Consider the following 13,536-nt stretch of genomic DNA (forward strand, 5'->3'; position numbering starts at 1 on the left):
CCTGCCCAAAGGCAGCACAGCCTTGTGATGGTCATTATTTAAAAATCAGCCAGTTACCGCTTTCTGTGTGAGCAACAGACAGAAATAATTACTTCCAACTGCTATAGAAAATTCGTAACTCATTACTCTTTTTTAACATCTTTATCGATAAAGTATACAGCTGGAAAATTGCTGTAGAACAAAAGTAAGTACACCACTGTAGGCTTGTCTTTTGATATTTTTAATTTTTTTTTTTTTCCAGCTCACTGGCTGCCACTGCAACCAAAATGTAAATCAAGTCTTACATGAGGTCTTCCATTAAATCTGAGCTGGTTTGGGCTGGCAGACACACAGCAGACTTCAAAATTCATTTCCCACGACAGAGAAATAAGCGCTCAGAGCAGTAGATGTACCTCCGTCACTCTAATTCCAGAGCTGATAATATACAAGATTACCCCGTACTACACAGTACCCCTAAAACACAGCATTCCTCCACATTTCCAAGACATGCAAGTTATCTATACCTTTTTCTGCAAAAGCATAGTTAGTCCATGTGATTTGCCTACTCACCTACTTCTAGTTCAGCTTCTATTCTAGCTTACGACGTACACAGCTTCCGTGTTCAGACACTTGCTCTGTAACAGAGCACCTTCTCCTACAACAGCAGCAAGCCTTTCCCCACCACCTCACTGGCCTCTCAGCTACTGAAAAATAACCCATCAGAATAGCAGAGAAAACAGTCAAAAATTCACACCTAGAAATTGCAATTTTTCAGGATGTCTCACTTACACATGGAAAAGTCAGTATCCTGGTAAGCAAAATGAAATAAACATAACAGTGGCAACTTGTAAAAGCGTACATAAACTGAGCTCTTGAGTTGATGTGGAACTCCTCTGAGCTGGCAGTTAAGGACTTTGTTCAGTTATTGTGACAAAAAAAAAAAATTAAAAAAAAAATCACAAGAACAGAGAAGGCAGGAATGATACCATCAATTTACGCTCGCTGCCACAGTACTTACTGTGGGACAAACTTTTACAATGCAAAAACAAGCACAACCACTTACAATCCATTACAGCAGAAACTACCTAATTTCTCTTAATCTAAGAATGTGGCCTCACCAGTCCTTGGCATCGAGGATTCTGGATTTATATGTAAAGTTACCACCTGCATTATGGATGATGGGTATTTGTGAAACTCTGCTCTCCATTTCAGCTGTTACTTGAACCTTCCTTACAAGCCACTTGCATCAGCCACACGTACAGTCTTAGTGGGGATTAGGCTTTAGAACTGGGCCTGCCCAGTTCTTCATGGAAATCTTTCTTCTACATGTTTCCAATCCACATTGAAGTATCTGAAGGCATCTTCTTACAAAGTCGATTTTCATCCCAGACAATGCTGCAGGAAGCAGGAATTGTATCTCAGACGTAAAAGCATCTCTCCCTGGCTATGATGAGATACTCAGCACAGCAGACTACTCGTTTCCTTCACCTGGGGAGCAGCAGTAGCCATGTCAGGGGCAGCCAGTGTTGAACCTTCTGCTCAGTATTTATTGATGCCAAAGAGTCGAACCCCGTGCAACTGTGGCAGCTTGGGGATAAGCACGGTCAGGAGAGAGGCTGTGTTGAGGATGAAGTGTGTGGGATCATACTTTGTATAGAAACTCGTCAGGAAGTACCTGCAGGAGAGAAGGGAGCAAGCTTAGCTGATGGCAGCCTTGTCTAAAACACATACAAAACACAGTTGAAAGAAGTGCTTGAATGATTAGTAAGATTTTACTGGTTAACATCTCTTTCTGTATTAAATATCTCACTAGAGGTTCTAGAGTATCTACAGCAAAATTATGGTCTAAGTCTCTTCTTCCCATAGCTCTCAAGGTGCTAAAAAGCAACTCTTAGTTTACTATTTTCTTCCAGCACTTCTCCCCACCTTGAGGAGTTGCATATATTTTCGCAGTTTCTTGTCCTTTACGAGCCAACCTTCTAAACATCATGCAGGATCTTCCCTCCCCTCTCACTGCCATATAAGTGGACATGTAAATTTTCTTCAGGGACAAACAGAAAGACTTTTAGAGTCAGATAATAAATATATATCTGATTTTTCTTAGTTACACAACCACACTTTTGTCAACAGAGACAGGTGAATAGAATTCCTATGCTATTTGCATAGTGTAAATAGAAGACAATATGTACAAAGCAAAACTGACACTAGATCCCATCCACTGAGGAATGACACATTTGAAGCACACAAGTTGCAAAACAGTTAATAAATGCTGTCACAAATTAGTTTAGATTTTCAATATTTATGACTTCACAATCTCTTAAAGAAATTCAAGAGTTAACAGGAAGTTTTCCTCACATTTCTAATCATTAAAACCTGTCCCATTAATAACTGTTTACAAACTTTGACTTCAGTATGTGGAGTGTCAAAAGCAGAAGAAAGACTGTTGATTACACAGCCTGTAAATAAATACTCCCTACAGCTGTGATGTAGAAATAAACAAACAAACAAGAAAAAAAGACAGAAAATGCTTTCAGACTGTAAATTGCAGCCCATCATGTTGCAGCTTTTGAAATCACGGCTTTATGTGTCACTTGATCCATAACACAGTTTTGAACTCACAGAATTATAGGAGAGATTGTGAAGAACTTCCTTGAAGATGTGAACTGTACTCCATAATCCAGTTGCTCCCAGTGTGTTAGTAGCCTAGCTTTGCCCTGATCAGGTGTTTCAAAAGGAGTTCCCTTTACTGCATGCAAAAACACATACATTCCCTGGGGAAAATAAAAAGTGAACACAGAGGCACTTTTAGTAGTATTTTTAAATAATTGTTACATTGTTCAATGCATTATAATATTTAAAAAATAAAGAAAAAGGAGAGTGAGTGATTTCTCACCCAGAAGAGCTGCTAGCCTGTAATGACAAGTTATTGAAGAGGAAGGAAGAGACAAGAAGTGATTTGCCTGAGACTGTGCAGAGTCAGAATTAAAGCCTGAGTCTGTGTGGCATCCAGTCCACTCCCTTGCCTTCTACACTAGTAGGCAAAAGTTCCTTGCATTCGCCATTCCTTGCAACAGAATTTTAACAAGCACTGTAACAAGTGCGGATTTGTATCACCACTTTCCTAGCACAGTCTTAACAGAGCAATGAGTAGTAGAGTGTGCATAAAGCAAAACTCTGCCTACAAACACTGACAATATCACACCAGCTCCTGAAAGCTTTCTCACCCCCTTATCAGCTTCAAATCCTTAGAATGTGACTAGGCATTCTGCTGAATGCCATCTGTCCACCTCTTTGCTGCTTCTCCTTAAACATGCTGGACTTTGCTTGTGACTGCTCCTGTTTGATGGGAACATGCCATGTATGGTTTGTTCTGAAAGACCAGTTTGGGCCTCTTGGTTTCAAACAGGAGAGTACACCCTCTTCCAGTTTCAAAAACCACTTGTTTTCTATCAAAGAGAGCACACCAACTCCAGGGAAGAGTCTCTACGAGACAATATCAAAGATTTCCTTCTATGCACATTCAAAAATTTTCATAAGAAAGTTTTATATAGAAAAAAAAAATCACATTTCTTCCAAACCCTTATAATGGAGGTGAAATCTCAGCAAATCACTTCATGTCTCCTTCTACCTTTTTTTGGAACAGCCTCCAGACCAGAGCCCTGTGAACCTAGGACAATTGATTTGCTTAATTAATTTTTTGATTCATGACGTTTGCAGTGTCTATTTTAATAACCATAAAGGCACTTTTAGGACAGATCCAACTGCTTACTCCACATTTTATTTCCCAGTGGTACTTGCAGAAAAAACCACCAAAACTGCTTTCAAGGTTAGCTAAGAGTTTTCCATTAGTGGAAATCCAAGATTTTTTTTTTGTCAGACCATTTGAGGATTTGTTTCCACGAGAAGTGCCATTTAACTTCTGAAATATCCAACAGTGCAATTTATACTCATCTTCTAGTGTTTCACTACAAAACTACTTGCCAGTGCATGCTCTCATCCCTGTTGTCATTACAGCTACTTGCAATGAGTTCAGTAAGGCATGTGGGAAATATTTAGTAATACTTGTCTCTGCCAACATCTTCTGAAGTCAGACATGTCTGATGCTGTCAAAGATAACACACAAAACGCTCTAATGACAGTTACAATTCCACCAGTAGTTTTAAACCTATCTACAAAACCAAAAAGCTCAAATAAAAATTAAAACTTTGCATTCAAGAGGGTATTACCCATCCTCAGTGAACTATCATTTTCCTCAATCAGGAAGGAGTTATCTTTTTGTCTTCTTTGCTGGTAATGTTAGAAAGCTGAGCTAGCAAACCTCAAGTATGATCTAAATTGCTGGGTTAGGGCCCTCTTTCCTCTAAGCATGGCAGGACCAACACAGATAGCTGCACTACTTTAAGTGGCTACAGGAAGATGATAGCATCCTGGGGAGAGGAGCAGAAAGCAGCTCACAAAATCTTTTGCATACAAAAGTCATCATGCAAGCCACAACCCTCTGAATAACAAATGGTTTCAGGGCTGGGGTCAAAGTAGTTTAGTTTTTCTCACTGCTTAAAAGAGAGATTACTCTAATGTCCTGTATGGTGACAACATTGCATGCTGAAGTCATTCTGAGTTATGCAGCCTGGCCAGAAAGCAAAACTAGAAGAAATAGAATAGAAGCATTTCTCTTAAAGAAAATAGGTAGGCTGCTAAAATTAAACATTAAAATTAAACAGATGTATGTGGAAAATTAGCAGAAAGTGTCCAAGTATTAAAAATGTGGTAGTTTGTGGATTCAGCACAGCTGCCTAATAATATACAGAACACTGTGAAAGTTGGTTAGCATGATGATTTTCTGTCTGCAACCTTCCAGCATAATTAAATGCCATTTAAAAGAATACATAACTACATAAAGAATATTTCATGTCTTTCATGCTTAAACTGAAAGTGGTTGTGTATCACCCCTCCTCCCCAAAACAGCCAGTCCTTTGTGGATAGGCCAAGGAGAGGTGGTGCTCTGGACAGCAGGATTTCACTGTCCATACAGACTGGCTACTTTCCTCTCCCCTTGCTACTGAAAATAAGTATTTATGAACAACCACTACTCAAACCCTGTTCCAAGAGAGGGTACTCACCAGGTTGTGAATGACATTAGTTAAAGTCCAGGCGACAGGGACACTAAAGAAGGGAATGCTGAGCAGGACAATGTGCAGCATGCCGACTCCCAGCGCGTATGTCAGCCACATTCCACGGCTGTTCATCACCCGAGTGTTGGGATTCACCTCGCTGTGGGCAACTCCTACGTTCATTTTTACCCTGTAAAACAGATCTGTTTGAAGACTGAGACTACTGTTACAGAGGAGGACTTAACATATGCAGTTTTCAAATGTGGGAAAAAGCTGCTTTAAAAAAGCAGGACTGGAGAGAGCACATATGTACCTCAAGATCTGCAGGCTATGGTTTATAGAGAAATCTGTACAAAGGGACAGTTGGGAACCATTTGTTTAAAACAAGTCCAAACAAATAAAATTCACAAGCCTGCTACAGAAGGGATATTTCAAAAAAAATAGTTGCAAAGCTGTAAGAAACCAAGCTAATAACTTTAATCTTCTGAATTTTCTCCATCCATGACAATATCCAGAGCTCTTTTCCACTTCCCACATCAGACAATCTTCCTCCTCTTTCTTGTTCATGTAATGGTTAGTGAAGAATTCTGCATATACCCACTGCCCAGCCACCTACTTCTAGAAAGAGTAATAAAGGAGTAATCTACACCTCTTTTTCTTGAAGCAAAGTGCAGATTCCCTCCTCTCCCCATCTATTAGTTTCCAGACAGACATTTTCATCTCCTAAATCCGGCTGAAATTAGAAAACAGGTTCAAAAGTTTTCTAAGCAACAGACACATGCAGAGATACACAGGATGATTTCATACGGTGATACATCCAGGAAATTGACAGAACTTACCTACAATGCCACTCTCAGCCTACTGCAGTAAAATTTGTAATTATAATTTTTAAAAACCCCCTAAACTATTGCTTACTTGCAACTCACGTGATCTCTGGGGCTATGGATATGCATTTATGGGAGCGGGATGAAGTAGGGTTTTTAGTAATCATCTGAATCAGAATACAAAAGCACTGTTTAACCAGCAAAAGCAAGCTTGCTTTCGGTAGGAAGTTTGTTTCTGACATTTATTTATCTTATACTCCATACCTTAGAGGTATGGGGTATAAAATGAATATAAAATACCCGAGTATTCTGCAATATGAACAGCAGCAAACTAAAAATAGCTACGCTGAAGCTGAACCCGAACCGGGGCACTGCCGACCTTACCCAGTACCTGTCGCCAAGCATTCCAAGCCGTGCACTCGCAGGGCACACATTACCTGGGATGGGCGACTCAAGGCTGTTCCTCTGTCCCCGGGATGCAGCACCCGCCGAGCCAGCACCTAGACAGACATCTTGCCGTGACCCGCCATCCCTTCCCATTCCACGCCACGACTCCAGCCCGATCCGCGGGGCAGCTCCCCGCACCGCCGCCTTCCCTCTGCCATCCCTGCCCTGCCGGCCCCGCTCCGCCGCCGCCCCGGCCCCGCCGCTGCCCCAGGCCGGCCGTGCCCGTGGCCTTCTCCCCAGCCCCGGCGCGCAGGCGGCCCCGGCCGCCCGTCCCTCCGCCCCCCGCCGCGGCCCCACCTTTCCGCAGCCCCGCGGCCGCCGAGGAGCCGGAGCGGAGCGTCGGGCGCCGGCCGCAGGTAGAGCCCGCGGTGCCCGTGGGCAGGGCCGGTCGGGAGGGGAGCGGAGGGGCCGGGCCGGGCCGTCCGTACCGCCCACGGGCGCGGGGCGGGCGCGCAGGTAGCGCAGCCGCGGGGCGGGAACGGGAACGGGAGCGGGAACGGGAGGGAAGCGCCGCCGCCTCGCTGAGGCCGCGCCGGGGCCGGGGCGCCGCTTCCCGCGGGCTGAGGCCGGGCAGGCCCTGGGAGCAGCGGGCGCCCCGCCTCTCGCAGCGGGAACCGGGAACTGCGGACGGCTCTGTGGTCTGGGGTAACCTGGAGGGCCCGCAGGGTTTATCTGCAGCTTTTCGCCCGCTTTTTCGGCTCGTAAACCGAATAAATGCCTCAATGCGCGCTGAGGGAGGGCCCCTGAGGAAGGCGGTGCTCGGAGGGGGGGGCGGGGTTCTTGGTGTCGCTTCAGACGTCTGTAGGGCCGGAACCGTGAAATTTAGGGAGATTTTACTCCTGGTTTAGCTGAGGATGGGTAGAACCGCAGTTGTTGGCATGTCGGACATGTCTGTAGAAGGATGCAAGGGTTAGATCAGTGATGGGGCTCCCACGCAGAAAATGCTGCGCCTTCCCACAGAGCAGAGCTGGAACGCCTGTGGTCCGTGAAGAGTTACAGTAGTAAGGTGGCTGGAGCTGACACACGTGTCTCTTAGCTAAAAAGCATCGTAGGCTGGGTGCCTTTCCATGGGTAGGACATCCCAGAGGTCCCTTTGTGCCTCCCAAGAGATGTTCCCGAGATGTGGCGAGCGTTGTGTCCTCAGTTGGGGTCCAGGGCAGGGGACGCCACACGGCCGGGAGCTGATTCCTCTCCCGAGCTGCCTGCATCGGTCACACCTCATAGAAAATTTGTCTTTGAGGTCTCCAGCGTTTTTGTTTTAAGATCCTCCCGTGTCTTAGTCAGTGTCTTTTGATGGAGGGACATCCAGCTCCCATCTGATTTACTCCCATGAGTGAATCGTGAAGCACTTGACACGGGAGTCCTGTACAGTGCATGAATGCCTCAAAACCTGCCTCTCTGAGCACGTGTATATGATATTAACATGTGTACATGATATTAACATCGGTTCTTCTTCAGCAGTGCACGTGTTCTCCTGATCCTCTTGTTTTCCAGTTGGTGCAAAAACGATTCATCGGATCCCTTTACCACATTTGAAAGGCAAACTCCCTTTGCAATGTAAATAACAATAGTAAAGAGAAACCCCCTCGGTAGCTGTTCCTAGAAAAGTTTCAGTGCTGCTTGTACTTCACAACACTGTACTTCCTCCCCACGTCCCCCCCCCTTAAAGCCAAGTAACCACATTTTTCTTTGTCTTTTATGTTTGAAGAGTAGCTGTCTTTAGAAGGATGTTGAGGCAGAGAAACGTCCTGTAATTGTTGTATCAGCTGCATTCACCCTGCAGGGCAGTGATGCTCAGGGGTGTTGGCTGCAATCCCTCACCGGGACCTGGCTGTGTCAGGAGGAAATCTGTGTTTGTTCCATTCCTCCACGTGTGCTCATATCCTTGGGACAGGTGCTGAGTGTGCAGTCTGTGTTCTTCAGCAGATACTTTGGACTGAATCAATGGGAAAGCCAGGACTGCCAGGATTGTTTGCCTTTCAGTGTAAATAGCATTATATAACATAAACCAGAGAAAAGAAGAAACCTGTCTGAACCATTCCCCTGCCTGTCTCATATGCATATAAAACTGTGATTGAATTCTTTTGTGGCAAGCTACAAGGACCAGCAAAATGGTTTTCCTGGGGCTTGGCTGTTTGTGTCAATGTAGATGCTTCAACAGAAATACATGCTAAAATTCACAGATCTGGGTACAATCTCTTCATGGGAGAGTGTCTCTATAATATAGCAAGAATTTTATAGCCCTTTGTATTTCCAGTAATTAAAAAAAGAAATCTCCACTGGTTCATAAGGCATCTTCATTTTCAAGTGAGAGATGGAGTGACATAGGAATAAATGACCTGCCTGAGGGCACACAGTGCACACAGATCAGAGACGCAGGACTGTGATAGAGAACTTTTTTGGGTTTGGTTTTTATTTTTGCCAGTAGATCCCATTGCCATTGAATATGGCTTTTCCTCAGCACCAGTGTGTTGCCTCCCCACTTCTCTCCCAACACCTGTTGACTGCAGAGGAAGCTGTCTGTCCTACTGTAACTTGAAAATTTCACTTTCCAGCCATAATGTTGTGTTTTTCTGCATTTCAAAGTTCCTGTGAAACAGTTTCCTAGAAACGTGTAATTGTTCCTTTTACATTCTTTTTCTGTTTTTTTCTGTGCAGCTGAATCTTTCCACCATGAAACAGCTGCCTGGAGAGACAATTCGGCTCCTTTCAAGTTCTCAGGTGATTACTTCAGTTGTCAGTGTGGTGAAGGAGCTGATAGAAAATTCCTTGGATGCCAGTGCTACAGGCATTGATATTAAACTGGTAAGCCTTTCTCTCAAAAAGAATTGGATATAGAATAAGATGCCAAGAAAATTGTTCCATTGCAAATGTGATTTTTAGGCTATTGTGATTTGGGGAATGGCAATGATTATTATATATTTATATGTATATATTTTTACCTCAAGTAAAAATGGTACAAAATTAGTTTCCATTTGTGTTTTTGAGGCCCTGCTCTGGAACAGTAAGGCATATTTGTGCTTCTGGGTGTATTGTGGGGAAAAAACTGTTAGCTTTCTTCATCCTTCTTTTCCTACTTAAAATTTGTGTTTTCTGACTAATAGCCTGTTTTAAATGTTGGACTTAGGTTTGCTGTCAGGCTGACATATTTAATTCTCATTACAAAGTATTGTAAGAAAGGTAAAAATGGAGACAGCAGAAAAGGTTGATGGCCATTCAAAACAAAAGATGTTCTTGTAATGCAAATCACCACCCTGTCTCTAATTAGCATGGTGAACTCTGGCTACTTCTAACTCTTTATGTTTATAAGCTCTTCAAAAAAGTTGACATGTCATTCAGGAATAGTTTCTGACAATAGAAAATACTACTTTTAATAAAGAATTTGAGCTTTTTTCTCCCATTAGATTGGGTAACTGGTCAGCTCCTCTTGCTGTCCTATTTCTGCTTTTGCAGTGTTTTGTCAGCAGCTGTATATAGCAGTATCTCCTGCTTAATAAGAAAGAAGTGTTGCTATATCCTGTATAAATGCATGTATTCAGAATTGTATCCAATTTCCTTTCTGCAAATAACAGTGAATGCATAGGATATTCTTGAATTAAATGTTAGACAAATGCAATTAACTAGGAGGACAGTTCAGTTTCTCCTTGTTTCTTTGTCCATGTCTGCTGTATTTTCTGACTACAGTTGTTCATGTGAGAATGCTTTCCTGTAGATGCCAAGGCACGTTTGTTACTGCTTTGAGTGAGCTGAAGATGTTGTCCCTTTGCTATGGTCTCTCATAATCTCTGTCTTCTCAATATTTAGATTGCAGAGTGTCTTGCTTCTTGAGTAACTGCAGAGTGAGTAGTGTGTACACAGCTGTGGGGGTGAAGGGTATTGAGATCAGATCCTGGGAGCTGATCAGTAGCTGCAAGGAGTGGACAGAAAGGTTTTGGAGTGTTCCAGAATGGTTGGAACAAACCTTGCAGAAGAGAGAGCCCTCTAACTGGTGTGGGTTTCACAGCACAGTATCCAGCTTTGTCCCAGATCAGTGAAAAAGAGCATTTTTAACCATTTTCAGTGCATGAGTCATCTGCACTACTCTGACATTCTTGTGTCAGTCCAGCACAATCCAAAACACTGTGGTTCCAATCAAACAAACATGGCTTTACACAAGTTGTCAGCAATTAAAAGAAATTTGATGATTTTTCTTCTGTGGGTGATAGGGGAGAGGAGAAAACCTGCACTCTGTACAACTTTAGACAGTAATACTGTAAAACAATGGATTTTTTCTGGTATTTTTTAATGGGAAATTAAAATAACTCTGACCATGTAATAGAGGTCAATGACCACATTAATTCTGGATTACTTCAAAAGCATAACAGAGGAAAGAAACTTTGAAGTTCCATTTTACAGCTTGATGGGTTTTGCCTGAAACTGCAGCATTTTCATTGTTTTAATCTTTTTCAGATGCAATAGGAGGGCATAGTTTATCCAATTTGCCGGAACAAAGATAACAATTCCTTTCTGACAGACAGACAGGAATTAGCCTGCAGATGGAATGGGTGTCAGATAAGAGTCATGGCAGGGGTGAACTGGCTGGTGTTTCAGTCTTGATTGGCCATAGGTGATGTTATTTGGCATCTTTGCACTGTGTACCAAAGCTGAATCATACTGATTGCCATCAGTGACCTGGCAGAGCAGCTGAAACGTTCCATGGGTTCATAACCTTTGTAAGATTCAGCTCATGAAGGAAGGTGTTACAAAATACAGAGTTTGAGCATGTTTACATAATATTTACATAAAACATAAACAAGTAAAAATTAATAAGATTAAAAGAGAAAGAGAGAATCATTTATGTAGCATTTTGATTCAAGATGAATCTCACTTTTCTTAAACAACTAACTGGTCAGAAAGGAAAAATGAGAATGGAAAATAGGGGATCATTGTAAAATTCTCAAACCTTTCATTAGCACACACAGCAGCAGGTAGAGGGTTTCCTGCCTCTATTTCCTTGTGTGTTTTTGTGCTCATTTGAGGTGTATTGCTTAGTTCTGTTTTGCTGCCCAGTAAGATTGACCCAAACATGAGCAAAAGCATTGTTCTTCACCTGAAGACAGCTTTTGCAGCATTCATTAAAACAGAAAGTGAAATGTACTCACATTTCTGTTGTTTTTTGTGTATTGTGGTTCTGAGCCTACCTCAGAGGCTTTTGATGTTTCCTAAATCAGATTATGTGTGAATGCAGAGGGTTTCTTTAGATCCTTTTCTTTTGTTTTTGATTGCATCTTTTTTTTTTTTTTACTTCAAGAAATAACCTTGTGAGTACATTATAATTTTTCATAACTGTTTTCAGCATAGCCCCAGGTAGGACAGCAAGGTTTGTTCTGTTTAATCAACCTCCTTTCAGTGATCACCATCACATGCTCTGTCCAGCATCAGTGATGGCAGCCACTGTTTTAAGATAATAATTTCTAAGCAAAACTAGTTGTAAGGTCACCTAGAGGTATTACACACTACAGCACATTTTTTTGAGTGTTGCATCATAATTTATTCAAAGACTCAGTCTTGCTTCTATGGAAGAAGCTTAGTTAGTGATCCTGCAGCTCTGATTACTTTCTCCTCCTGGCTTGTGGTTCCTCCAGGTGCTGCTCACTTGTGCAGACTATAGTGTAGCTGGAAAGAAGAATTTTTTCCTGCACTTGTTTGAGATGTTACAGAACCTAAATTTCATCTTTTATTTAGCTGTTGTAAATATCTGGGTTTCAGAATTTTACCCTATTTATGCTGGTGCTTACTGGAATGACATATTTAAACTGGAATTCAGTAAAATATGCCTTACATGTATGTAAAGGCAAATCACAAAGATTGAACTTTGCTTACTTGAGGGCTGTTTTAAAAGAACCTCTGGGAACCTTTACTTCTTTTTGTAAAATACTGTATCTCTTTACAAGCTTTTTTATTACCCTTACACGTCATGCCTTGCCCCACATTAGAATTTTAGCTTCTGTGTATTGAACTTGGAAAGCAGAACTCAGAAAATGTAATGGAATCACATCAATCAAAATTGAAACTGAAAATGGTGTGAAGTGAGGGTCTGCTGAATTCAGTGGATGCAGAGCTGCATTCAAGTGATTTCAAAAAAATTGATACCAAGTAGGTAAGAGTGGTGAACAGAGGCAAAAAATTCTTCAGCTTTTCAGCTATAGGTCTCCTTTTGAGCTTAGGTTTTGCTGTTTCCATATCACAGGAGATGAATTATGTTATTTAATTAGAGAAACCATCACTGTTATCCTAGCATGGTGTATTTTTCCTTTCCTTTTTTTTCCTTAAACAGGGACATTTAATGGTTGCTCAGTTCCTCCAAACAAGCAAAGCTTCCACTTCTGTATGGCTAGTTAGAAGCTGCAACCTTAGCTGCTTCAAAATTTCATCTTAATCAATTCAGATGTTTTACTGCTCCTTTGTGTTTTGTTCTTTTTTTAGGAGAATTACGGGTTTAGCAAAATAGAAGTGAGAGACAATGGCAGTGGAATCAAGGTTGATGATGTCCCAGTTATGGCCATCAAACACTACACCTCAAAAATCAGCTCTTCTGAGGACCTTGAAAGGCTGACAACGTACGGCTTCCGTGGGGAAGCTTTGGGATCGATTTGCAGCGTATCAGAAGTGAGCACTTGCAATAAATGGGGAGCCTTTGTGTTATGATTTTTGTTGTCTGTATGTGATCATGGAAGTTTTATTCTGTGCAAAGAGTTGAAATGCTCCAGTGACTTGCCAGGGATATACTTGTGTATGCTGCTTTTCTCCCCAGCCCCAGAAGCCATGTCATACAAATTTCTTGTTTGTGTCAGTCCTGCCTTTCTGTCACACAGGTCACAGCAGTGCTCTGTTTATTTTGCTTAGTCAGAACAGGTAACAGACAGATTGTGTTGTATTTTCTTTCCTTTTGTGTCAGGGAGTATCATGTCAAAGAGTATGGCTGGCTTTGCTACTTGATTTAGGGTAGATGAAGAAAGGAGCAGGAGGTGATGGCCAGAAGTCATTTCAGGGAGCTGATGGCCCACATAGGCACCATTGCAGTAATGATTTCCGCCTTCTTATCTGGGTGATCAGCACTCATGGGATCTTGCTGGGCTCCTTATTGCTCTTTGACATGTATGTGACTGCAGTTGCACAAACTTTGTCCCTGTGAG

At 42.3% G+C, this 13,536-nt stretch overlaps 2 protein-coding genes across 4 annotated transcripts in view; one reads left to right on the forward strand and one right to left on the reverse strand.

Moving 5' to 3' along the window:
- Positions 1-199: 199 nt before the first annotated feature.
- ORMDL1 (ORMDL sphingolipid biosynthesis regulator 1) lies at positions 200-6,790 on the reverse strand. Its single transcript, XM_064718270.1, has 5 exons — positions 6,659-6,790; positions 6,352-6,414; positions 5,100-5,280; positions 2,599-2,750; positions 200-1,654 (listed from the first exon to the last, which is right to left on the reverse strand). Exons 3-5 carry the CDS (start codon positions 5,271-5,273, stop codon positions 1,519-1,521), a joined length of 462 nt encoding a protein of 153 aa, XP_064574340.1. The 5' UTR covers positions 5,274-5,280; positions 6,352-6,414; positions 6,659-6,790; the 3' UTR covers positions 200-1,518.
- The window catches only part of PMS1 (PMS1 homolog 1, mismatch repair system component), a 43,483-nt gene continuing 36,609 nt past the window's right edge, over positions 6,663-13,536 (forward strand). The window contains exons 1-3 of one of the 3 annotated variants that reach the window (XM_064718266.1): positions 6,663-6,717; positions 9,020-9,166; positions 12,827-13,009. In XM_064718266.1, the coding sequence (XP_064574336.1) occupies positions 9,035-9,166; positions 12,827-13,009 (315 nt within the window). In that variant the 5' untranslated portion in view covers positions 6,663-6,717; positions 9,020-9,034. Of the gene's footprint in view, positions 6,718-6,872; positions 7,007-7,829; positions 7,919-9,019; positions 9,167-12,826; positions 13,010-13,536 lie in introns of those variants that run through there. The other 2 variants (XM_064718267.1, XM_064718269.1) reach the window with 2 other exon arrangements.

The sequence above is a fragment of the Zonotrichia leucophrys genome, chromosome 7, assembly GCF_028769735.1.
Source record: "Zonotrichia leucophrys gambelii isolate GWCS_2022_RI chromosome 7, RI_Zleu_2.0, whole genome shotgun sequence".
In the NCBI taxonomy this organism is placed as follows: Eukaryota; Metazoa; Chordata; class Aves; order Passeriformes; family Passerellidae; genus Zonotrichia; species Zonotrichia leucophrys.